The sequence below is a fragment of the Larimichthys crocea genome, chromosome VII (assembly GCF_000972845.2).
Source record: "Larimichthys crocea isolate SSNF chromosome VII, L_crocea_2.0, whole genome shotgun sequence".
Taxonomy (NCBI): domain Eukaryota; kingdom Metazoa; phylum Chordata; class Actinopteri; family Sciaenidae; genus Larimichthys; species Larimichthys crocea.
The window spans coordinates 12,775,429-12,802,479 of NC_040017.1; the positions used below are offsets into that span (position 1 = coordinate 12,775,429).

Consider the following 27,051-nt stretch of genomic DNA (forward strand, 5'->3'; position numbering starts at 1 on the left):
CCATTAAAGTTTATAGTTAGTTAATGTTTTGCCCTCTCTCTATCTGCCCCTCTCTATCTTTAACTCAACCGTTGTGGTGGATGACTGTCTACCAATGAGCCTGGGTCTGCCCGAGGTTTCTGCCTCAGCACCATCGCCAAGTGCTTGCTCATGGTGGAATTGTTGGGTCTCTGTAGATACTATTATAAAGAGTACGGTCTAGACCTGCTCTGTATGAAAAGTATCATGAGATAACGTTTGTTATGATTTGGAGCTATATAAATAAAATTGAATTGAATTGAATTGGTATGTTTCATTGCAAACCCTTAGCCAACCACACAAAAAGACTGAGAAGTGCCTGTATTCGTCTGATAAGTGATTCAGAAAGTGAAAGTGAGAGGCTTGACCACACAGAAAAACAGCACCATGAGATCAGGGATGGATAGATAAAAATATTTAGTCTTTGTGCGATGCATGCACAAGTCCACGCATGCAGCTGCAGAAGGAAAATCATGCGAAGGAACTTTTCCGATAAAAGGGCTGCAGATGAGGTTAGTCACATGTTTCCGGTTCACTTGTAACCCTTTTTTTTTTTTGAGAACTCTCATGACCTAGTTTCACTACAGCAACCACATGTAAATGCTCTTCTCCTGCTACTTTAACATATCCTCAAACAGAAACAGTGTTTCTGCCAGAGATCTGTATTCTCTCTATAGCTAACGCTCTTTGTTTGTGTGCATTATAATGAATTTACTCATTATAGTGGACATTATGGTGGTTAAACGTTGTCATGGCTGTTTTGTAATCCTACTCTGACAATGGAGAATGAGACAAAACAGGATTGTCACACTTCCAGTGCTCATGGTAGACAAGACAGAGCTTAGTTTGTAATATGCACACTGATGGAAAGTTGTGCTTCAGCTGTAGTGATGTGTCGGTCATGAACGATCCGGTTCTAAGAGTCGGCTCTTTGAAGTGAAAATGACAAACTGTGCTCAAGTGGCACTTGAGTTTAAAATAGTTAAAAGTTTGTCTAATTAGGTCTTTATTTTTATACTTTATAATTTATTTTGTGGTATTTTTTCAAGGTTGAGTGTGTTTGTAAAATAAAGCCATAAAGGATAAACATTTGATGTCACGTATGTATTTTACATTAGTAATTCATTTTTTCAGGCAGTTTTGCATTATTTTGGTAAATTAATTAAATAAGTTTTATTTATATAGCACATTTTTACACAGCATGCAGTGACCAAAGTGCTTTACAATGTCAAAAATTAAATAAAATATATTAACATTTAAAAATATAAAATAATAATAATAACAATAATTTACAGCAATAATGATAATAATAATAATAATAATAATAATAATAATAATAATAATAATAAAAACCAATTAATAAAATGTAAGGGAGCCGTTTGGGAGCCGAAAGAGCCGGCTCCTTATAGTAAGTAGAGCCAAAAGAACCGGCTCTCAAAAAAGAGCCGAAATTCCCATCACTATTCAGCTGGTTAATAGTTTCCGGTTACAGTAAGCACTCCACAGTTGTGGGTGTGACCTGCAGCATGTTTGTTTGGGGAAGGATCACACGTGACTATACCAAAGGAGAAGCTTTCTTACGTGTCCTGAACAGGCTCATCTTTCTTCACAGAGGTATCTGATTCATTGTTTTCATGGAATACACATGTACGTTTTATTGACTCTATATCCTACAGTAGTGTACCGCTTAGGTCAGACCTGGGTATTAGGTTAGAAATCAATACAGTACGATCAGTGCTTTTATTTTGAAGGCGATGTACGCACATACGTGTGTGCTTGCCTGGCTGCGCAGAAATGGATAAAAGAGACAGTTGACTTGTTGCTAAATGGCATCTCACGTAAAAAAAATAAAGTTGACGCAGAATGTAGACATTTTAACAAGAGCTCTCCAGACGAACTGTAACAATCCGTAAAGGGATTTAAGGAAACGGAGGAGCTGGCAGCAATGCAGTCAATGAAAGGGAGTGATCTGTTTACAGAAGTAATGCATGCTCTGGCAGGTGTTACCACGGATGGTTGTCCAAATCTGACGGGGAAAATGTCGGACTACTGAAGAAGATGCAGGATACATTTACTGAAATAAACCCTGAACAGAAATTGGCATTTTTTTTCATTGTATTATACATCAGGAGGTATAAGTGTAAGTCAGTGCTAAAAATAAACCATGTTATTGATGTTGTAACTAAAATAGTTAAGCTATTATTTGACTTACTCCACATTAACATGTATGCATACCAGTAGCAGTTCAAACCCATATTTACTGCATTTTATAAAGCAATGAAATTAATATTTAGCATATTTTAGTTCCGAGTATTGGTCTGACCCTCCACGACCTTTGCAGTATCTCATCCCCTTGGGAAAATGAATTGCCCACCCCAGGCTTAGGTTCTTGTACATCAGGTGAACAGTACTCTGCTGTCGTCCAGATTTTCTTAAGTGTTACTGTCCTCGAATAGTCACATTTGCCAATGAACAAATATTTACTGAACATTACCTGAGTTAAATGTATTTGGCTGTAGGAGTACTCTCGTTAACGCTGCTGACCTCAACTTGTCTATGGCTGGAATATCAGTTGAGAAAGTCACTAAAATCAAATTACTTGGAGTTAAATTGGATCACTTCTCATGTCTTTTGTCTTCATTATGGGAAAGATAATCATCATTACAGGAAATGTTCTGCAAATGTTCCTCATTCTTCCTCATTATGAATGATGTAGTTTGGTCTCATGTTCTGTCATACTTGGACTACTGCCCAGTCAGAGCAGCCAGGTTAATTCTGCATTATTCTTTCCATTTTAATGTGTGTGAGATGCATAAACAATTATCTTGGTTAAATGTGAAGGCTAAACTAAAATATGATCTTCAGTTATTCATGCATACTGTTATTTAGAATAATACACCATAATTCTTTTGTGGAAAAAGTAGTGTACTGGTTTTTGTTACGAGTATGTAACAAGCGTCAAGTGATTATCTAAAAGTCAAACAAAGTGAACAAATAGTATGATGTCCTTTTCGAGCTTCTTCTGCCTGGAATGTGCTCTCCCCCAACATCAGACAGATCAAAAACTACAATTCTCTATAAAAAAAAAAGTAATTAAAACAAAAATGTATTAATCAAACATAGATGTTATTTTGTATATTTGATATTTCATCACTTCTTTTGCATTGCTTCCTTAATTCTACTGAGCTCACACAAGCCATGCTTCATACATGTCCAATGTTCTCCTTTGCTGTGACTTGTTAGCGTATCATATAGAGTTTAATTACTTTTTTTTTTACAGCAATAACTGCTTCCTCTGCATTGTAACCTGTTGAAAAGGCATGATGGTGAACTGCTGTGGTCTGCTCACTGCTTATAAGGAACAAGGTACAGAGCTCTTAGAAAAACTAATTCATGCATTATTGTTTACTGAGGTAAAAAAAATATTTAGATATTATATTATATATTACAGGAACATTAGCCTTATTATCTATTTTGTATGTTTTGGTTTCTGACTGTAGTCTATTCATAATTTGTGTTTCTTTAGATTTTTTTTATGTGTGTGAGATGATCATAGGTAAATTGACCTGTGTGTGCTGATGTTTGTCCATGCAAAGGTGTGTGTTTTGGCCTCACATTGGCCGGAAGATACTTTTCCAAACAACTTTAAAATTTAATGAACAATTTAGTGGTTTATGCCCATGATCCACAAAGCATACAGAAGTTTTTACACAGTCTGTGTTCATTTTGTTTTCTTCTGGGTCAGTTCCTCTGAAGAGTGTGGTGGTGGAGCTGGAGGTGAGGGACCATGTGGCTACAGTGGTCTCCACTCTGAACTACGAGAACAAGGAGGACAAACCACTAGAGGCTGTTTTTGTCTTCCCTCTGCCTGGAGACGCTGCTGTCTGTCATTTCAGTGCTACGATCGGAAAGACACAGATTGTAGCTGAGGTGAAGGAGAAACAGAAGGTGAGACTAAAGATCTACTCTTTATTATCAGATGACTCCAATATTATTACAGTACTCAGTGTATACTCATGCCATCTGTCCTCCAGGCTCGTGATGAGTATGATGATGCTTTGAGCTCAGGTCAGCGGGCCTTCCTATTGGAGGAGAGTGAGCAGAGTCCAGATATATTCTCTCTGAGTGTGGGCAGTCTGCCTCCAGGAGAGAGCGCCTCCATCAGGCTGGAGTATGTCACTGAGCTGGCTGTGCAGGCTGATGATGGGCTGAGGTTTTGTCTGCCCGCTGTGCTCAACCCTCGCTACCAACCACAGGGTAGGAAAAGCAACCGAAACACTTCTCAGAAACTTCTGCAAAGTGCACACCACACCTGTTCATACAAAGGGTTTTGTTGCGACAGTAATTTACTCTGTAATTAAAGTGCACCTGCTTTTAAAACTATCTAACGTACATTTCAGTTAACTTTTGTAGTTTGGAAGAAGACTGAAATGGAAATGGTCTGTTCACACTGACTTTCAGTGTTTTCATATGAACATCCATTGTGCTTTGTCTGAAATGTTTATTATTTAGCCTTATTGGTGCTTTAGGGGTGAAAATGTCAGTCATTTGGTCTGTCTGAAGACAATTTAGCCTCTGGGGGTAACAGTCAAGATAACAGAGCCAATATTTCCTCTACAGTCCGATTCGTAACTTGACATGTGAGAATGAGACCAATCTCTATAAACAGATATAACTATCCAACTTGTTCACAGGAAGTGGAGGTAATGAAGGTCCCGGTGTCCAGGTGAGCTCTGTTCCAGCCTCTCTGGTTCCCTACAGCCTGTCTTTCTCTGCCCGAGTGTCCTCTCCTCGTCCAGTCTCTAAAGTAGAGTCCAACTGTCCCCTGGACCCTCTCCAGTACCTCAACACAGAGCAAACCCAGGCCACGGTAGGTGGAGAGCTAATGTATCTGCTGTGTGTGATTGTTCCTCAGTACTGACAACAACATATATCACTTTATTTATATTTACGAGTGTGTTTTGTGGACTGTAGGTCAAGTTGGCTGCAGGACACAAGTTTGACAGAGATGTTGAACTGCTGATTTATTACAAAGATGCCCACCAGCCCTCTGCTGTGGTGGAGGTAGGACAGACCTCTGCCAAGCCTGGTGAGTCAAATTAGTGAAGCTGTTACTTTACAAATAAAATTATCATCCAACTGATGAGTTACACATATTGTAATAATTGGTAAAAGCCAGATTTGTGTTCATGTTTCTGTCTGTCCTCTGTGTTTCAGGCACTCTGATGGGTGATCCAGTAATGATGCTGAGCCTGTACCCTGAGTTCCCCCAGGCTGTGATGTCTTCACTCACCTCATGTGGAGAGTTTGTGTTCTTATTGGATCGATCTGGAAGTATGGGTTGCCCTACCAATAACAGCAAGCAGCAAGAAACTCGCATTGGCAGTGCCAGGGTATTCATGATGTGTTGTTTGTGTCATAAAATCCTTTATAGTGTCTCTCTCACACAGTGGCCTTCATGATGTTTTCTCTCTTCCCTTCAGGACACTCTGCTGCTCCTGTTGAAGAGCTTACCAATGGGCTGCTACTTCAACATCTACAGTTTTGGGTCCAGCTACGAACACATCTTCCCGTAAGTTATTGCAGGACTCAGTGTAAAACATTTCTTCCTGCCTTTGGTGTTAATGCTTAGGAAGTTGTTAAGTAATATGTCTGTTTATATATTTTCTTCATTAAACATACTTCCGACATTAGTATTAACTTAACAGAGTATTTAACCCTTTTTCAAACAGGGGAAGTACTAATCTGCCAATGTGCACTGCTGCTGATTCTGATTTGCACAGGAAGAAGAAGTAACATGGAATCAGCTGGTTTAATGCTTTCTCTTACTGTGTTCAATACTTTTTTCCTGTCATTCCACTTTATTGCACATATTCTTTTATAGAATTTAATGTTAAAAATGTTTTCATCAGTAAAGTTTTATTGAGTTAATACCAACATTTGGTCTTAATGTCATGTGAAAAGCTACAAGCTGGAAATATGTTTAATGAAAGAAATGTGTTGATCATTCCCCTACTGTATGTGTGCATTTGTGATGTGTTTGTGTGTTTGTGATGGCAGTAATAGTGTGGAGTACAACCAGAAGACCATGGTAAAGGCTCTAAAGAAAGTTAAGGAGATGAAGGCTGATCTGGGAGGAACAGAGCTCCTGAAACCTCTTAAACACATTTACAGCCAACCCTGCATTCAGAGTCAACCGAGACAAGTAGGACACACACACACACACACGCACACACACACACACACACACACACACACACACACACACACACACGCACGCACACAACGCAGAACATGTTAAACAGGCTGCACAAATATTTCTTAGCAGTAACAGTGCCATACATTGCTGTCAACACCTGCATCTGATGTTGTAGTTTCTGTTTCTGTTTAATTATTTTTTTCTGTGTAAATTACCACTACTACTCACCATAGCTTTTATATTTATTTTATTATTACTTGTATTCTCATTCTAATTACTACCATGTACACTGTTATTGATATCATGCCACTTTACCTTTAGTACTCTTTTTTTGCACATTTGTATACTTCATCTGTATACTTGTCTGTTGTTTTTTGTTTATTGTATAGGCTGAAGTATACTTCTGTCTGTTCGTTGTGTTTATTTCACTTCTATAATGTATATTACACTTTTTCTGCTGCTCTAATGAGTACATTTTGCCGTTGTGGGATAAATAAAGTTTAATCTAATCTAAAGTTATTTATGCAGAACATCCTAATGTTCTGTTTTTAAACTTTTCAAATATAATCCTGAACTAACAGGTCTGTTCCTTAGTTTCATCTTGTTTTTTATATCTGTGTTACTGAAATATCTCTTAATGATTTAGATGACCTCAACACATGCTGCATGTTTCTGATTGTTATGTACTGTAACTTAGCGTGACATATGAACTCTCCTCTAGCTCTTTGTCTTTACTGACGGCGAGGTGGGGAACACCAAAGAAGTTATCGATCTGGTGAAGTCGAATTCAAGTTCCCACAGGTGAAACTACAAAACACAAAACAGAACAAACACTCACACCATTCCCAGAATATGTCTCACGTTCTAAAGCTTTATGTGTTTCAAAAACTACTGTGTTGTAGGTGTTTCTCTTTTGGGATTGGGGAAGGGGCCAGCTCTGCTCTTATCAATGGATTGGCCAAGGAAGGAGGAGGTCACGCACAGTTCATCACAGGGACTGACAGGATGCAACCCAAAGTAAGACATTTATTTCATATAAAAGGCATTTTTAAAATAAGAAATGTATCCACGATGCAATCAATAGTACCAACAAATAAAACCTCAGTCCCTTTTCCAACTTTTTGTGAACTGTTTTTACTCATCAGGTGATGCAGTCGCTGCGATTTGCTCTGCAGCCATCTGTGGCGGACATCTCAGTCACATGGGATTTGCCAAAGGGAGTCTCTGTTACTGTTCTCTCTCCACCAATCACAGCAGTTTTCCAGGGTCAAAGGTCACTGATTTATGGCCAACTCACTGGACAGGTAAGAGCAGCACCATCTCATAGTGAAATATTGCTCTAGTTTGATTCTTTTCAGCATTCAGCTATATAAAATATATTTAAAATAAGATAATTTTCCCCATGTGATTACAATAATAAACTTGTTTTCTCAGAGTTCAGAGGCAGCAGAGGGCTGTGTGACGGTGAAGTACAGCCTGGCAGGTCATCCCTCTCAGAACCAGCTACACTTCAGTCTCAAACCTGCAGAGGACAATGGGTAAGTCCTGACTTTACAAATGTTCCGTTTAATTATTTTTTTTGGTTAGACACCCTCTGTGTCTAAACCACAGGTCTCTCATCTCTCATCTAATAACAGAGCCACTAACACAGTCTTAGCAAACATAAACTGCAGTGGTGTATGAATTAAAGTCCTTTCCCTCGGCTCTGGACCAGACAATTCATCCTGATGGCATGCTAAGTCCATGGAAAGATGAATTGAGGCTTCTGATTGGTGTAGAGAAGTCCAGACAGTGTGAATGAATAAGAAACAGAATGAGCAGGGTTCTTATAATATGTGTACAGATGTGTTTACCTCTGTCTCCTGTCTGCAGGTTAACAGTCCACAGGTTGGCTGCTCGGACTCTGATTCGCTCCCTGGAGATGGAGGAGAGAGAGCGCAGGGGAGAGCAAGATGGAGGAGTGAAGAAGAAGGTGGTGGAGCTCAGTGTCCAATCAGGAGTGAGCAGTGCCTTCACTGCCTTCATTGCTGTCAACAAAGGGAACGGCGAGGCGATTCAAGGACCTCTGGTGCGCAGAAATGTTCCAACACCCGGTGAGTGTTTGAAACAAATAAAAAAAAGTCACCCTCTATTAGAAAATCATTGATCATTGAACACACTGACCGTTATAATTGTGTTTAATTTTGAGATGAGAGCTTGCATGTGTTCTTTACTCAGTGTTCACAGCTGTTGACATGTTCCCATGTCTATAAGTTTGTATGTTTCACTTTTGTGATATTTTGAATATGTTTGGAAGACATGAATCATTCAAGCACTGCTTTTAACTGCTTGTTGTGAGTCATGAATAAACACAGAAACCAGTAGTTTAGTTGATATCTTTTGTTTACTGATTCACGTCTAATGTCTTATATCTCCAAGGTATGAGGGACTGTACTTATTCACTTTGTGCTCCAGTGATGTTTGGTGCTCCAAGACTCAGTAAGTAAAAAGATGAATGATAGAGAAACACACTGCGTATTTCTAAAAATTCAGTGTTTGGATAATTATTCAAGCACTGCTTTTAACTGCTTGTCGTGAGTCATGAATAAACACAGAAACCAGTAGTTTAGTTGATATCTTTTGTTTTTTTGATTCACGTCTAATGTCTTAAATCTCCAAGGAACTAGGAAAAGTTGTACGACAGTTGATGCTCCAATGATCTATGGTGATCTACGCAGCAGTAAGTAAAAAGACGAATGGTAGAGAAAAACACTGCGTATTTCTAAAAATTCAGTGTTTGGATGATAATTCTGCTTGTTGTGAGTCATAAATAAACACAGAAACCAGTAGTTTAGTTGATATCTTTTGTTCATTGATTCACGTCTAATGTCTTAAATCTCCAAGGTATAAGGGCTCCAATGACCTATGATGTTCCAAACTGCAGTAAGTAAAAAGATGAATGGTAGAGAAACACACTGCGTATTTCTAAAAAAATTCAGTGTTTGGATAATAATTCTGCTTGTTGTGAGTCATAAATAAACACAGAAACCAGTAGTTCAGTTGATATCTTTTGTTTATTGATTCACATGTAATGTCTGTTCTGCACTCTTTATTTTCTTTTTTAAATCCCAAAGTGCAGACGGAGGAGAGAGGGCGGAGGTGTGGTCCCTCACCCTCAAGTAAGTATAAAAGATAAAGGCAATTTGAACACATATCTGTGAATTTCTATGAATTCCCTATAGTGAACGAGGTGACTTTTTATATTTAGTTGTTATGTTTGGGCATCATTGTCCAGGGCACCATGTGTGTCTCTATCATTCAACAAAATAATTAGATTATGTCTCATTAAAGAAAAGCTCATTTTAATTTTCTACTGCCAGTGGGATGACCTCATTTTAGGATTTTCCCAAAGTGTAACAGTATGGCTATTGTGTGTATTTTCAACAAAGACAGTTTTTGTACACCTACTATAGCTCTCTCATTAGCTCACAACAGCAGTAAGAGCAAAGCTGGATTTTTCTCAAATCTGAAGATGAAGAAGCTGCTACGTGGGAAAAAGGAACAAGTCTACAAGTCTAGTCCAAAGACTCAGTCGTTGTCCACTAAATATGAAGATTGTAAGTAAACATAGCTGCAACACATTTTTGCATGTTGCAGAATTTTTTGTGTTAATGTTCCTACAAAGACCGGTGGAATATATATGAATATAAATGTAAGGTGGCTGTACCAGCACAGTCAGACTTTTAAATTGTGCACTTTCCTTTAGAGGTTATGAAAATGGCCCCAGTACCCTCAGTCTTTTAAACAGAGGGCTCGATGTTCAGCTTGATGGTTAAGGTTGAGTTTTAATTCTCTGGAATGTGCTGAGTGTATTGTAAATGCTATTTGCCGTGTAGATTTATTATGCAATTATTAAATATAGTTGAAAATGAAATTGAAAGCAATAGAAAAGAAATCTTTAAATGTATACCAGTATAATAATCGATGAAGATTATTTTATCCGTGCTCTTTGTTTTTCTACTCAGACAGATCTATGCGTGTAAGCACTGAGCCCCAGCAGCCACCCAGAGATCCTTTTCTGCAGTTGATCTCCGTCCAGAAGGCGTCTGGCTGCTGGGTGCTAGATCCAGCTCTGGCTGCTGCTATGGGAAAGACCAGCGAGGAGGTGGAAAGCCCAAAACCTGCATCGGTGGGTTACTGTCAAATATGATAACACAAATAAATAATGGGACAAAACAAATCATCAAAGCTGACACCAAAGTCTGCTTTTATACAGTAACCACATGACAGCAAAATACATTTACTGTGTCAGTCCAAAGTTTTTGTCTCATTGTATTGTTAACACATTGTTATGAAGTGATATTCCCTTCAGCAGCATTTTCTCTTTCCTGTATTTTCTTTGTTTTCTTGCATTGATTTCTCTTCCGTGTTTTTTCTTTGATTTGGTGAATTAGGTGAATCAGGAAGTGTGGGCCACCATTCTGGCTCTGATCTGGCTTCATGGTTTCAAGATGGACGCTCGGGAAGAGTGGGAGCTTTTGGCTATGAAGGCTGTGTCATGGCTCCGTGCTCAGAATGGTAACAACAATGAAAAGATAATAAATGTTGATCTGTTGTTTCTAACTGTGTGTTCTGGTTAAAACAGATGTTTGTCCAAATTATACTCTGCTGATGACTTTTTTGTGTGTCTTTTTCAGCAGCATGTGTGGCAGAGTGTGTCGAAGCTGGAAATGCACTGTTGGGTTGTAAAGTGCAGAAAGACGCCCTGGGACTCTGAAGGTTTTCATCAAACTGGCTTCTCCTTCAGGATTGATACACAGAGCTTTGTAACAATGAAATCCTGTTCTTTTATGGTGTCTGTTTTTATTTGTGTGCCTTTAATGTCAAATTGTGTCTAAGGTAACTGAAAATGAAACAGTGTGTGATTGCTTGCTTGTGTTATGCTTCATCTAATATAATCATGTTTATGTCTCATGAAATTTGATTTTATCCTGAGTTCAACTTCTGCCTGAGTGAACTTGTGCTTACCAAGTAACCAGTCTCGGGCTAGTTCCATACAACATAGACAACTCTTAGTAAAATCCAGTATCAATTAAATAATACATTTAAAATAAAAACAAGTGTTATGATTATATGTCTATTTAATAATGATGGAGAGTAACACCATAGCGCTTATCCAGCAAATGAAGGATGCCAATAGTCAGCAGGTGCTTCTCCAGGCATAAACTAGAAGCGGCCATTTCTTTCCTCACTGCAATAGCTGTTTTCACTTCCAGATGTTAGCAGTTCCACACAGATGTTTGTCTTACGTTAAAAATTCACTTTTCAGCAAAGCAAAACTTGTTCAACAGTGTTTGACTGTCAGCTCCTGTCAGTCAGTGCTCAGAGGTGCCCATCATCACCGTCATCATCATCATCATTATTATTATTATTATTATTATTATTATTATTATTATTATTATTATTGTAGGAGCCATATGTGTGTGTATGTTTGACCACTAGGGTGTAGTATTTTTGTCTAATTGGTGACCACCGAGCATCAGGTGTATAGAATAGGATTGAAATCAGTTTAAGTTGAATGGTGGTGGGGAGCACACCAGTTCTTAACGGCATCACGGCATCCAGCTGAAAAGCAGCTTTATGTTAAGTTCCAGTCACCAACAACCTACATGATAATGTTTTGTTTTGTCATTTCTTTATTTTTGCAATAAATGGGAACCTCCCCGAAACAGAAGAAACCTTTGCACGTTATTTTGTTTTGTCTAAACCAAGTGAAGAACAATTCCCAAGCCACCATTAGTGACTAATCAAGTTTCTCTTTGGTAGTCACAATAATTGTTGTAGTAGTAGTAGTAGTAGTAGTAGTAGAACAGAAAAATGTAACAGCTATCCAACAGTTCAAAAGAAAAGAAAGTGGCACTCAGTTTGAGGTGAGGAATGAAACTTGAATTTACAATCAGAGAATGGACTCATGTACCCCAGCTGGGTTTAACCTCAAGACTTTTAAATAATGAAAAACGAAGAGCTAGGACCACTGTGCAATACCCTTCTATGTTTTATTTGGAAAATAAGTGGGAACCAGTACATTACAGTGTATATGGCCCTAAATGTGATCATTTTTCAGGATAAATGTTGATGTACTTTTATTTTGTAACTACTTTCATAACTTTTTTAGGCAATAAAAAAAAAGATCTTAAAGAGGATGAAACATACATTTTAGGCAAATACTCACATTTCACATAGGATAACTCTTTAACCTCTCTCTGCAAAATTACATTGAGTGTGTTTCACATGATTGCATTTTATACAGGGTACAGTCCAGTAAGAGCTTGACTGATAACAGCTGATGAAATCACAGTTACTGCACATTATAGGAAACTGGCCCTGAGCTTTATTTCCTTGTTTTGCACTGACCTATTTTAAAAATCACTTTACATTTTTTGTATGTGAATAGCTCTATCTAAAACTAAAATGTGGCTTGAAATCATTATACATTTAAAGCAGAGATCTGGAGGTCCAGACTCCCATTAGGGGTTGCCAAGGCTTCATCGGTGGTCCTGAGGCCTCCTTGATTTTCGGTAAAACAAACTGAATGAAATATTTATAGTTTTGACCGTTTTTTAAAATTTTTAATTATTGTTTAGATTATTATGTTCACACAGTTAGCACTGTCATCTCACAGCAAGAAGGTTCCTGGTTTGAACCTCACCTTTCTGTTGTGATGAGCTGGCGACTTGTCCAGGGTGTACCCTGCCTCTCACCTAGAGTCGGCTGGGATAGGCTCCTGCCCTACCATGACCCTGATGAAGATAATCGGTTACAGATAATGAATGGATGAACAGCCTAATCCTGCATTGGAAAAGAGTTAATAGAAGAGCTACAACAGTGGCCAAGTGTCATAGAGGATAAACCACTAAATGTGTAGGGGCCATTTTGGATCCCTGTGTAGTATCCATGGCGTCACTCACATTTTTCTGAAGAGTTGCTATGAAACTTAAGAGTTGCATTGGCCACAATGTTGGCAGTCCTGCCTCTGCCGCCTCCTCTAATTCAAAGAAGGGCCAAGATGTGGAATGCGGGTAGAGCTGAGGTGGGTTGAATAAAGCCTGGTTGCTCAAACAAGCCACCTGTAATGGCACCCACCTGTCAACCAAGGCCAACACACTTCTACGCATTAATCTAATCCAGAATATGATTTGAACAGGTGAACATTTACTACAGTTGTCATGAACAGGGATAGAGATAGAGACCAAAACTTATACCAGCCTGTAAACATCTTTATTCCTGCTGTGAAGTTGGATAATGTCTATGTGTTATAGGAGCCTAAATGTTATTTTTTGCTGATAGGTATTTGAGTAATAATTTAGGCTGATATGTGAAAGAAGATTGTTGTTAATTATGATAAAAAAAGAGGTTATTTACATTATTTACAGGTGAACAGCTCATATTAATAAGGTGTAGCGATGGAACCGCTACAAGTGGTCAACAGTGTGGACAATGGACCATATGCCGTGAGGACAATATTAGGCTGGACAGTGAACGGACCACTCAGAGGTGGAAGTGGCACAGTGGAGGCAAACACACTGACAGGAATTTCTGCAAACAGAATCTCAGTAGCCAAGCTTGAAGAACTTTGGCAGCTACAATTCAAGCAGGACTTTCATGATGCTGGACAAGACGAAGACATCAAGATGTCTAAGGAGGACCATCAGTTTATCAGCATGGTGTCACTGATGTCTGCTGTGCTTAAAGACGGTCATTACAATGTTTGTCTTCCAGTGAAGAAAAAATGTTTGTGTATGCCGAACAACAGAGCAGTTGCAGAGCAACGTGCACTGAACCTACGGAAGAGTCTCTCAAAGGAGTTCCCATGGAGAATATGTGGCATTCATGGACGACGTGCTCAAGAAAGGTTATACCGTGAAGCTTGTAGGTGATGAGTGTGAACCTACTGAGGGATCCAACCAAGCAGAAGTTGCGCGTCATGTTCGACTACGGTGCAAGGAATGTCATTGAACCAGCAGCTCCTACCGGGTCCAGACCTTACAGGCTCGCTCACCAGCGAGCTTGTAAGGTCCGGACCCGGGGTCCTCATAAGGTTCCGCCAGGAGGCTGTGGCAGTCATGGCAGACGTGGAGGCCATGTTCCACCAAGTCAAAGTGAGTAATGAAGACACGGATCTCCTGAGATTTCTATGGTGGCAACTATGAGCAGGATCTTGTCCAACATAAGATGCTGGTGCATATCTTTGGCGTAACATCATTGCAAAGTGTCGCCACCTTTGCGCTCCAGAAATGCGCTATATATTTCGCAGAGGAGTTTGGACAAGAGACGGCTAAAACAGTCAGGAAATTTTTTTCATGGACGACGAAGATACAGCCATCCCACTGACTCACATGATCAGTGGCCTGAAAATCCAGATCGGGGCATGCTGGATATCGACGACCCAGAGGTCAAAGGAGTGACTCAAGTGCATGTCATTCAGGCACAAGAGCTTGAGGATTTCATGGATCAGTGGATGAACCACTACTTCCTGGACAGTGTTGAATATAGGCTGGTTTCTGAAACTTAAGGATTTGCTGAAAGAGCTAAAGGAAAATAGAAAGGAGCTACGAAAAGTAGACGGAGAAAGCCGGATGACAGAGTTCAAGAAAGCTGTTAAAGGAAAGTATCTGACTTGTCACGACTTGACTGAAGCAGAAACAGAAATTGTGAAATGCTGTCAGAAACAAAGCTTCATCTATAAACCCAGCCTCACTTCGTACTATTAGGACGCTATGGGAGAACGATTTACAGTGTGAACTCACAGATGATGTTTGGAATGAGTGTCTGCGGCTGGTCCATTCCTCCTCCATATCTGCTAAACACGGGTTGCTACAGTGTAAGATTCTTCACCGTTGGTCAGACTGTCAGACTGTCAAAGATATTTGGTGATGTTGATCCCATTTGTGACAGATGCCGCCAGTACCCGGCTACTCATTCCCATATGTTTTGGGCGTGCCCTTCCCTGAATACCTTTTGGTTGGAGATTTTCAATACTATTTCACAGGTCACCTCTGTTTCTTTCACACCATCGGCTGTTACTGCCCTATTTGGAGTTACCCTCATCCCTGCTATACCAAGTTATAAGAAGAACCTGGTGGCCTTTGTGACCCTCTTAGCTAGACGTCTCATTCTTATAGTGGAAATCCCCGACATGTTTTACTTTATCAATATGGAGACCATTTTTTGAGTATACAAATAAATTGACTTTTCCTAACATCCCGGACTGACAAACAATCTCTTGTACATTATCTGATCTGTTTTTAATGTCATGCTTCGTACAGTTGTGTGTGATTGTTCTCTATAATGTGCCGTTATCAACAGCCATCTATGTAGCTGTCTAACTCCTCATTTTGTATAGGTGACCTGCCTTGTTTTGTGTATTAATGTGGGCTTATGGAGATTAACTTGTTCTGTAGCCTCAAGTGTCACAGCCATGTAGGTCCCCTCTTGAGGAGAACCTATTTATAACACGAAAGGCCTTATCTAATGAAAACAAACCCCTTTAATAGATCCCTGGAAATCTTACACACTGGACCTCTGAAATATGTTATGTTGCTGTAAAAACACATGACTTCTGTGCTTTAATTTGTACAAAACAATATATGTGTCTGCTGCCTGACTGAGTGTAATAGCAGCCTAAACACGTCAAACTATAAGATGTTAGTACATTAAATTAGACTCAGTGATTAGATGAGAGGTGTGTGTGAGGAAGACCAAAGTAAGAACTGCACAGCTGTAGGACACAGTATGAATGCTTTAATTCAGCAGAGGAAGTGGCTTTTTCATTTCCAGTGTAGCGGCTGTTGCAACTTATCTTTCATGAAACATTACACCGAGCTCTCACAGTTCTGCAGAGACACTCTGGAGACATTTGATTTTCCAACACGAAGCACCGCCCGCCCGGTGCTCTTATGCAGGAAAATCAAGCGTACCCGGTAGCAATGACGGACTTTTTTCTGACAGTTTCCATCTCCGCCCTCTCTTCCTGCACTTTAAACCTGCAGACTGTCTCTCCACACACTCCAAGTAACTGCAGCTACACAGACTGTTGCCGTAAACACACGTCTGTCCTCAGAGGTAAGTTGTCTTTTTCTGTGTTTACAGTCCGGTTAGCAGAAGCAGACAGACAACGTCTCTGTCAGTGAATAATGCTGGGTACTGCTGTTGTCACGTTTGGTTTGAATTCACACACAAGTGTAAATATTGTGATACCATACTGTACAAATACGACATTCATTTTTAAAACAAGTTCAGGAGCAGAGGGTGTTGCAAACAAATGCATGGAGGAAGCAACAGGGAGGATTGATGGAAAACAAGGTGAGGGACTCGTTTACAGGGAACCAAGTGTGGAGGATAAATCAGTTCATAACCAAATAAATATGATGGAAACTGTAAGTGTGAGGCGTGTGCACAATGTGACAACACAACTAGACACACTGGGCTTTCTGTCAAGCACAGACAGACAAATCAGAGGCGTAATCTAAATGCAATACAAAGGGTGTCATTTACTTACAGTATTATATACATGCCTTTGTGGATATGTAGGAAACACCCCTGGGAACTCAGTCATAGAACAATAAACCATAGAAGTTACACGTCAAAGAGGTTTATACTGTTAAAAATGATTTACTTCTCTCTTTTTTTTTACAGGTGAACAGCTCATAATAATAAGTTAGTACTTAATTCATTTCACTTAAAAATGTGTGGATGTTTTTAGGTTTAAAAATCGCTCATGTCTTTGGCTCTTGCCTTTTTTATTTTCATAATGCTGGACTATTGTATTAGCCTTATTTTTCGGAGTAAACAATGAAAAGAAACAAAAGGAATCGTGTGGAGTTAGGGTTAGGGTTAGTTAATTTTTTGTCGTTCAAGTGGATAATGAGGGAGGAGAGCGTCAAGCTCATGGCTTCACTGATTAGGAACCTACTTGCAGGGGCCCTGCCAGGAATTTTGGGCCCCATGACAAAATTTGGTTTCATAATTTTTTATTGGTGTTTAACTATTTTTTGGGGCCCCTGTCAGTCGTGGGCCCTTGGAATTGTCCTAACCCCCCCATACTGGGCCCCTGCCTACATGGGTTAGGGTTAATGAAAACAAACCCCTCTAATAGATCCCTGGAAATCTTACACACTGGACCTCTGAAATATGTTATGTTGCTGTAAAAACACATGACTTCTGTGCTTTAATTTGTACAAAACAATATATATGTCTGCTGCCTGACTGAGTGTAATAGTCAAACTATAAGATGTTAGTACATTAAATTAGACTCAGTGATTAGATGACAGGTGTGTGTGAGGAAGAACAAAGTAAGAACTGCACAGCTGTAGGACACAGTATGAATGCTTTAATTCAGCAGAGGAAGTGGCTTTTTAATTTCCAGTGTAGCGGCTGTTGCAACTTATCTTTCATGAAACATTACACCGAGCTCTCACAGTCCTCCAGAGACACTGGAGACATTTGATTTTCCAACACAAAGCACCGCCCGGTGCAGTTATGTAAGAAAATCAAGCGTACCCGGTAGCGATTACTTTTTTCTGACAGTTTCCATCTCGTGCCTCCCTCCATGCACTCCAAGATTGACTGTTGCCGTAAACACACGTACACTTGCAGGGGCCCCGCCATTCATGAAAGAATGTTGAGTCACATTCTGTGGAAATTAATCATCTATGAAAGAATGTTGAGTCACATTCTGTGGAAATTAATCATCTGGTTTTTCCTCTGAAATATTTGGGAGGTGAGGGCGTATGTTTGATTCAGAGAGGGGAAGAGCTGGACAAGTTCTCTCTCTCTCTCTCTCTCTCTCTCTCTCTCTCTCTCTCTCTCTCTCTCTCTCTCTTAGTTTTTGTTTATACTCTATATACAGTGTAAAAAGAAACAAAAAAAGAAAAAGCTGAAAAGAATTACATTGAAACAAGATCAAAGGTATAACAGTCATGGCTCCAGATATTGAATACAAATCTGGTTTCTTAGGTTCATACAGTATTCAGTTCATTGTCAGCTGGTCTGTACAGTTATTGTTAACCTCTGAATATAATATGTGATATCAATAAAATATGTGACAGACCGTCAGTTTACTCAATGACAGAAAAGGGGTCTCTTAAAGAAAAAAAGGTTGGGAACCACTGATTTATTGGACCAGCGTGGAGGGTTTATTGGCATCTGGCTGTGAGGTTGCAGATAGCAATTAATTGACTTTCCCCTTCTAAGCATGGAGAACAATGCAGCATAAAACATGGATAAAGTGTCCATGGTGTCACTTCCATTTTTATGACGGGTCACTGTAAAACTCAGGGTGTGGTCACTCCACAATTTTGGCAGTCCTGCCTCTGCCGCCTCCCAGCTAATCCAAAAATCAGCATGTGGGTGGAGCTGTGGTGGGCTGAATGAAGCCTGATTGGTCAAACATGCCACCTGTAATGGCACCTGTCAATCAAAGCATCCACACTCTCATTGCATCTTATCTGCATTAATCTAATCTTTAATGTATTTCAATGGGTGGCTTCTATAAACGTTCACTCTTACAGTTGTCATGAACGGGGAAATTAGCTATAGAGACCAAGACTACTTTTTGTACCAGGCTGTAAACATGTTTCTTCCTGCTGTGACATTCTAATGTGGTTGCTTATGGAGACTGACTTGTTCTGAAACCTCAAGTGGTCTTTCTGCAGTTTTTGGCATTTTAGTGTTTGCTTCAGCCATGTGGGTCCCCACTTGAGGAGAACCTATTTATGACAAACACGAAAGGCCTTAGCTAATAAAAACAAACCCCTTTAATAGATCGCTTTTTATGTCATGTATCACCCATTTTCCCATTTAGTAGCAGAGACTCTTTCAATCACAGTTTGTAGTTCATTTTTTTTCTAACAATTGTTCTACGGTGAGGGATTCACTCTTGTTTCTTGTTATTGCCTTCTTGCTTGCAATTAGCAGTGTCTTGACTATATATTTAGCATTTCCAGTGACACATTCAGTTACATTTCCAAGGTAGGCTACATCATTTTGCATTTATTTGGTATTTCATATCTCAGACTATCTTTTAACTGTGACATTGAAATGATCCAAAAAGGAACGAAGTTTTGGGCACACCCAGAAAATGCGTGCATGGTTGGCTTCTTTGCTTCCACATGGCTGTTGTGAGCCACTTTGCTTCCTCTTTATTTTAGGTGTGATGAAGAAGCGCGTCAAATCTTTCCACCCAAATTCCCTCCACATTCATGAATTTGTAGTAGAGTTTCTGTGTTTCACATATACTAAGCTGATCTGATCTCTAAACAGGGCACTTCAAGCCAAAGAGGTTAAATACCTAGTACTTTGTTACTGGTTTGTTAGGAACGATGCAAAAAGTTGATGATGTGATTTTATACTTAGTGTTAAAGAAAAAAAACAAAAAAAAAACAGTTCTGTCATGGTGTCCATGGTGATATATTGGTTTCATGACTGGAAACTGTCTCCACCCTGTTGGAGGCAAAACAACAGAAAATGTTAGAACCGTAATGGTTATAAATAGTTTTTGTTGACATTCATTTGAAAATATTTTTAATATCTATCATATTAATAATGTCCTTTGTCAATTGTTGTACAGGTACAATGGAGAACTGCTGTGGTCTGCTCACTGCTCAGAAGGAGCCAGGTAAAACAAACACAAAAATCTTCTATGTAAAGACTTGTATGGCTATAATGGCTTTTAGGCTCACAATTGTTACAATGTGAGACAGAAGCATGTTGGTCAACAGGTTTGTTTTCTTCTGTGTCTCGGTCAGTTCCTCTGAAGAGTGTGGTGGTGGAGCTGGAGGTGAGGGACCATGTGGCTACAGTGGTCTCCACTCTGAACTACGAGAACAAGGAGGACAAACCAATAGAGGCTGTTTTTGTCTTCCCTCTGCCTGGAGACGCTGCTGTCTGTCATTTCAGTGCTACGATCGGAAAGACACAGATTGTAGCTGAGGTGAAGGAGAAACAGAAGGTGAGACTAAAGATCTACTCTTTATTATCAGATGACTCCAATATTATTACAGTACTCAGTGTATACTCATGCCATCTGTCCTCCAGGCTCGTGATGAGTATGACGATGCTTTGAGCTCAGGTCAGCAGGCCTTCCTATTGGAGGAGAGTGAGCAGAGTCCAGATATATTCTCTCTGAGTGTGGGCAGTCTGCCTCCAGGAGAGAGCGCCTCCATCAGGCTGGAGTATGTCACAGAGCTGGCTGTGCAGGCTGATGATGGGCTGAGGTTTTGTCTGCCAGCTGTGCTCAACCCTCGCTACCAACCACAGGGTAGGAAAAGCTGCCAACACTTTTACCAAACTTGTTGATGCAAAATATGTCAAAACATTGAACTGGCATTCCACAAGTCCTTTTCCTGGACTGTTGACAGCTTGTGACACGTAGACACCAAACTATCAGGGATTTTGATTTCAGGGAGGCTAAAATCAAAATCTGTAATCTCTCTGTAATGTAATGTCTCTTTAATTACGGTATTCCTAACTTGTCTCGTGGTGTTTACAGGTAGTGAAGGTCCCAGTGTCCAGGTGACCTCTGTTCCAGCCTCTCTGGTTCCCTACAGTCTGTCTTTCTCTGCCCGAGTGTCCTCTCCTCGTCCAGTCTCTAAAGTGGAGTCCAACTGTCCCCTGGACCCTCTCCAGTACCTCAACACAGAGCAAACCCAGGCCACGGTAGGTGGAGAGCTAATGTATCTGCTGTGTGTGATTGTTCCTCAGTACTGACAACAACATATATCACTTTATTTATATTTACGAGTGTGTTTTGTGGACTGTAGGTCAAATTGGCTGCAGGACACAAGTTTGACAGAGATGTTGAACTGCTGATTTATTACAAAGATGCCCACCAGCCCTCTGCTGTGGTGGAGGCAGGACAGACCTCTGCCAAGCCTGGTGAGTCAAATTAGTGAAGCTGTTACTTTACAAATAAAAATTATCATTATCATCCAACTGATGAGTTACACATGTTGTAATAATTGGTAAAAGCCAGATTTGTGTTCATGTTTCTGTCTGTCCTCTGTCTTTCAGGCACTCTGATGGGTGATCCAGTAGTGATGCTGAGCCTGTACCCTGAGTTCCCCCAGGCTGTGATGTCTTCACTCACCTCATGTGGAGAGTTTGTGTTCTTATTGGATCGATCTGGAAGTATGGATTGCCCTATCAATAACAGCAAACAGCAAGAAACTCGCATTGGCAGTGCCAGGGTATTCATGATGTGTTGTTTGTGTCATAAAATCCTTCATAGTGTCTCTCTCACACAGTGGCCTTCATGATGTTTTCTTCCTTTCCTTCAGGACACTCTGCTGCTCCTGTTGAAGAGCTTACCAATGGGCTGCTACTTCAACATCTACAGTTTTGGGTCCAGCTACGAACACATCTTCCCGTAAGTCACTCCCTCATGTGACTCAATGCACAAAAATGTGTTTCATTCCTTGATTTAATTGTTCTTAGATGTGTAATGTATGTCAGCCTTTTTAAATGAATTATTATGACAAAACGTGTCCGTTACAACTTCAACTTTAGTAAAACATGCTGAGGTTTAGGGAAAAATTGTAGTTATGCTTGTAAATCAGTTGGTCTGAGTCATGAATTGTGATATAGAAATTGGTAGTGCTACACAACCATCCTTTGCCTGACCTCCTCCATGTGTGTTTGTGATGGCAGTGAGAGTGTGGAGTACAGCCAGAAGACCATGGAAGAGGCTCTGAAGAAAGTTGAAAAGATGGAGGCTGATCTGGGAGGAACAGAAATTCTTGAACCTCTCAAACACATTTACAGCCAACCCTGCATTCAGAATCAACCTAGACAAGTAAAACACACACACACACACTCAAAATAAGTTATATGACTTATTGACTGAATAGTGTGGCAGTGTTTGTTATTTTTGTGTTGAGCACAGCATTAATGGTGCAGTGTGGTTCTGTCACAGCAGAAATGTTTGAACAGCAGCAGGTGTGGCTCCATCTGCAAAATGTTGTAGATGCAACATTCTTTTAACCTCTGTATTCTATCATGAAATGTGTCTAAACTACTGCCTGTAGTCTGCTCTATGCGTCACTGTGCTTCTACTCCTCTCCTCTAAGTACTACCTTGAACAAACTGGTTACTCACCACACCTTGTTTTCATACTTTACTGTTAAAACCACTTGTTATTGAAACAGCTTTTGTCTGAAGCATAGTTTCAACACATGATGTATGTTTCTGGGTGTGACTTTATGTACTGTAACTTAGAGTGACATATGAACTCTCCTCTAGCTCTTTGTCTTTACTGACGGCGAGGTGGGGAACACCAAAGAAGTTATCGACCTGGTGAAGAATAATTCAGGTTCCCACAGGTGAAACTACAAGACACAAAACAGAACAAACACTCACACCATTCCCAGAATATGTCTCACGTTCTAAAGCTTTATGTGTTTCAAAAACTACTGTGTTGTAGGTGTTTCTCTTTTGGGATTGGGGAAGGGGCCAGCTCTGCTCTTATCAATGGGTTGGCCAAGGAAGGAGGAGGTCACGCACAGTTCATCACAGGGACTGACAGGATGCAACCCAAAGTAAGACATTTATTTCATATAAAAGGCATTTTTAAAATAAGAAATGTATCCACGATGCAATCAATAGTACCAACAAATAAAACCCTTTTCCAACTTTTTGTAAACTGTTTTTACTCATCAGGTGATGCAGTCGCTGCGATTTGCTCTGCAGCCAGCTGTGGTGGACATCTCAGTCACATGGGATTTGCCAAAGGGAGTCTCTGTTACTGTTCTCTCTCCACCAATCACTGCAGTTTTCCAGGGTCAAAGGTCACTGATTTATGGCCAACTCACTGGACAGGTAAGAGCAGCACCATCTCATAGTGAAATATTGCTCTAGTTTTATTCTTTTCAGCATTCAGCTATATAAAATATATTTGAGATAAGATAATTTTCCCCATGTAATTACAATAGTAAACATGTTTTCGCAGAGTTCAGAGGCAGCAGAGGGCTGTGTGACGGTGAAGTACAGCCTGGCAGGTCATCCCTCTCAGAACCAGCTCCACTTCAGTCTCAAACCTGCAGAGGACACTGGGTAAAACAGGATGTGGACAGACTGAACTGTTATGCATTGAGACTTTCTGGGGCAGCTAAGTACAAGGGAAATTTGTAGGATCTGATCACAGAGCCAGCAACACATTCTTTAACAAATGCTTTGTAACATGTTTCGACACAGTCATTGACACATGACTATTGATGAAAGATTCAGAGTAATAATAGGCCGTTATGCCTAGTGTTCCACCCATCTGATGTTTTCCTGACCTTGAAATTCACTTTGCTCACAACATTTAATGTCAATCTACTGTGAATGTGACGAGTTTGTTAACCAAAAAATTCTTTGAGCTAATGCAGAGAAACAACAGAGTAATTCTCAAAATCGAAATAAACTAAATGTAATGAAACACTCCTCAGCCATGTGTTTCCATTGGAATCCATTGGAAAAAATAAATAAAAAGAATAGATAAATCAAACAAGAATGTTGGTAAAGTGTGAGCAGAATGAGCAGGGTTCTTATAATTTGGTAAATCTGTGTACAGATGTGTTTACCTCTCTCTCCTGTCTGCAGGTTAACAGTCCACAGGTTGGCTGCTCGGACTCTGATTCGCTCCCTGGAGATGGAGGACAGAGAGAGCAGGGGAGAGCAAGATGGAGGAGTGAAGAAGAAGGTGGTGGAGCTCAGTGTCCGATCAGGAGTGAGCAGTGCCTTCACTGCCTTCATTGCTGTCAACAAAGGGGACGGCGAGGCGATTCAAGGACCTCTGGTGCGCAGAAATGTTCCAGCACCCAGTGAGTGTTTCATGTCTTCTTTCACAGCTGTTCACATTTCCCATTTCTATGAGTTTGTGTGTAAAAAGTCACGTTTATGATAATTAATAATGTATTGATAATAAAAAAAACAACAATAATTTTGTTTAACTGAAAGACATTTTAAAACTTTTTAAATCTTGAAGTGCCGATGATGATGATGGCCTGTTGTAGGTCGATGCCTCAACGAATGTATTGTTCTGGTGCAGCCAATGGTAAGTAAAAGGATGAATGGAGTGGAACACACATCTGTATTTCTATAAATACAATAGTAATGTCTTACACATTTTTTGTTTTGAAATCTCAAAGCAATGGTGATGAACTATGATCCTCCAGCTTTTATGGACTGCGGTAAGTTGAATGCCCAGTAGTAGTTGAACACACATCTGTGTATTTCTACAAATCGTACATATTCTATATTTCTATCTATAAATCCACACACATACTCTTCCTAACATAGGTGTCCATAATACATCAGTGTCCTGTACTAAGGAATTACGCAAAAATGTGTTAGACTCATGTTGCCTTTTTAATATATATATTTTACCGAATGAATGATGATTCAAAGAGTAATACTTGAACCATATGTAATATCTATATAAATTGTGAATATTGTTGTCTGAGGCTGGTGTGCTGGCTCTGGGAAGTCAGCTGTGTTTAGACTGTGTTTACTCTGCTCTCTCAACCACTTGTATGCACAAACTTCAGACAGGCAGCAGCACTAGGTTATACTGTATAATTCACTAATGGTGAAAGTTATGCTTTGTGGTCATGTGGATTTATTATGCACTTATTATATTATTCTTAAATATAAAATTAAATGAAACTGTTGAATTTCCATGTATTGGGCTAAAATGAAGGTCCTTATATTTCCTGTTGTTGACTTTGTGTAATTCATCGGATGGTAAGTGACAAAGAGTTTATTAATGACACACCTGTTGACAACTATTTTATGGATTGCTATTCATTCTGACATGCATACAAGTTACTTATATTTCCTGTTTTTTGACTTTGTGCATGAATACCGATGAAGGAGAGGACGACGATGTATATGGTGATGGTAAGTGACACAAGGTTTATTAAGGATCCGCATGCTGACAACTGTCATGTCGTTGTGATAACGTTAGCATGCTGTTGGTAGCACTTAGCTCAAAGCACTGTTGTGCCTCACAGAGCTGCTGTTGTGGCTCTGTGAATTATTTTGTCCCCATCTGCTTCTTTATTTATTCTCTACATAACTATAAAAGTGAAGACTGAAAAAAATCTGATGACCTATTTATTTAATGTATTACTCAGACAAACAATGTCTTTTTTTCTTTTATTGGTAATATAAACCCAAAGTGTGTAAGCAAACAAACTAGAATGTTTTAATGTTTGAATAAAGTTTAAATAAAATTTTCAGTAAAGACATCAGAGGCATCAAAATGATTTGAAGAAATAAAACAAATACACAGCATGAAAAACACACTCACATTTTTAAGTGTAATCATTTGTTCTGATAACAAAATAAAAAAAATAAAAAACAACTGATGCATACCAATTTAATGATTCATGATTTTATCTGTGCTCTTTTGTTTTTTTCCTCAGTTGACGATTTATGTGAATCTGGATCTATGGGTGCAAGCACTGAGCCCCAGCAGCCACCCAGAGATCCTTTTCTGCAGCTGATCTCCGTCCAGAAGGCGTCTGGCTGCTGGGTGCTAGATCCAGCTTTGGCTGCCGCTCTGGGAAAGACCAGCGAGGAGGTGGAAAGCCCAAAACCTGCATCGGTGGGTTACTGTCAAATATGATAACACAAATAAATAATGAAACTTATTTTAAAAACAAAACAAATGAAAAGGAAAAGGCACAAAGCTGGCACCAAAGTCTGCTTTTATACAGTAACCACATGACAGAAAAATACATTTACTGTGTCAGTCCAAAGTTTTTGTCTCATTGTATTGTTAACACGTTGTTATGAAGTGATATTGTTCAAAACCCTTCAGCAGCATTTTCTCTTTCCTGTATCTTCTTTGTTTTCCTGCATTGATTTCTCTTCCGTGTTTTTTCTTTGATTTGGTGAATTAGGTGAATCAGGAAGTGTGGGCCACCATTCTGGCTCTGATCTGGCTTCATGGTTTCAAGATGGACGCTCGGGAAGAGTGGGAGCTTTTGGCTATGAAGGCTGTGTCATGGCTCCGTGCTCAGAATGGTAACAACAATGAAAAGATAATAAATGTTTATTTGTTGTTTCTAACTGTGTGTTCTGGTTAAAACAGATGTTTGTCCAAATTATACTCTGCTGATGACTTTTTTGTGTGTCTTTTTCAGCAGCATGTGTGGCAGAGTGTGTGGAAGCTGGAAATGCACTGTTGGGTTGTAAAGTGCAGAAAGAAGCGCTGGGACTCTGAAGGTTTTCATCAAACTGGCTTTTCCTTCGGGATTGATACACAGAGCTTTGTAACAATGAAATCCTGTTCTTTTATGGTGTCTCTTTTGGTTTTATCCTTGTAATTGGCTCACCTTTCAGAAACCTGATGAATAATCACTTAGAGAAAAATATGCTTTTTATGTCAACTTGTTACTGCAATAACAAAAAATGAAACTTTTCAAGCTTTCCAATAACTTGTCTGGTGGGAGAAGATTTCATGATTGTGTTTGTTTCCTGGAGATCGTGTCCTGCCTTTCCACCAGCATGCACTAGTGTTTGAGTGTGAGCTGTCCCTGTAGTAGCTTATAAACTCCACCAGATGGAGCACATGGCGCTATAGTCTCTTATATTATGAGGAGGAAGAGGAGGAGGGAAAGAAAGAAGAGGAGGAAGACAAAGAGTGGAAATATCTGATGAAATTCAAGCAACAATCATAGACCATGTTCATGTACTGCATAATTATATTTTTTGTGCCTGCACATCTACTTTTTGTCAAACTGCAATAAACAAATTGTATGGCCCTGAACATTGTGCTTTCCATTTGTTTACAGTACTGACTGCTCAATAGA

The 27,051-nt window shown here is 39.7% G+C and overlaps 1 protein-coding gene across 9 annotated transcripts; it reads left to right on the forward strand.

Annotated features, from left to right (window-relative positions):
* Window positions 1–386: 386 nt before the first annotated feature.
* Window positions 387–27,008, forward strand: LOC104925427 (von Willebrand factor A domain-containing protein 5A). Of its 9 annotated transcripts, none has more exons than XM_027280542.1 (23): window positions 387–530; window positions 3,299–3,384; window positions 3,764–3,966; window positions 4,053–4,275; window positions 4,713–4,888; window positions 4,993–5,107; window positions 5,236–5,411; window positions 5,502–5,590; window positions 6,079–6,223; window positions 6,939–7,018; window positions 7,120–7,234; window positions 7,363–7,521; window positions 7,652–7,755; window positions 8,090–8,310; window positions 8,636–8,695; window positions 8,877–8,936; window positions 9,101–9,139; window positions 9,331–9,375; window positions 9,670–9,813; window positions 10,222–10,385; window positions 10,651–10,774; window positions 10,894–11,049; window positions 26,539–27,008. In XM_027280542.1, exons 2-22 carry the CDS (start codon window positions 3,339–3,341, stop codon window positions 10,971–10,973), a joined length of 2,568 nt encoding a protein of 855 aa, XP_027136343.1. In that variant the 5' UTR covers window positions 387–530; window positions 3,299–3,338; the 3' UTR covers window positions 10,974–11,049; window positions 26,539–27,008. The 9 variants fall into 9 exon arrangements, with proteins under 9 accessions (XP_027136343.1, XP_027136341.1, XP_027136345.1 ...); XM_027280540.1 differs by lacking the exon at window positions 387–530 and adding an exon at window positions 1,486–1,632; XM_027280544.1 differs by lacking the exon at window positions 387–530 and adding an exon at window positions 1,486–1,632 and having other exon boundaries at window positions 10,897–11,049.
* The last annotated feature ends 43 nt before the right edge of the window (window positions 27,009–27,051 follow it).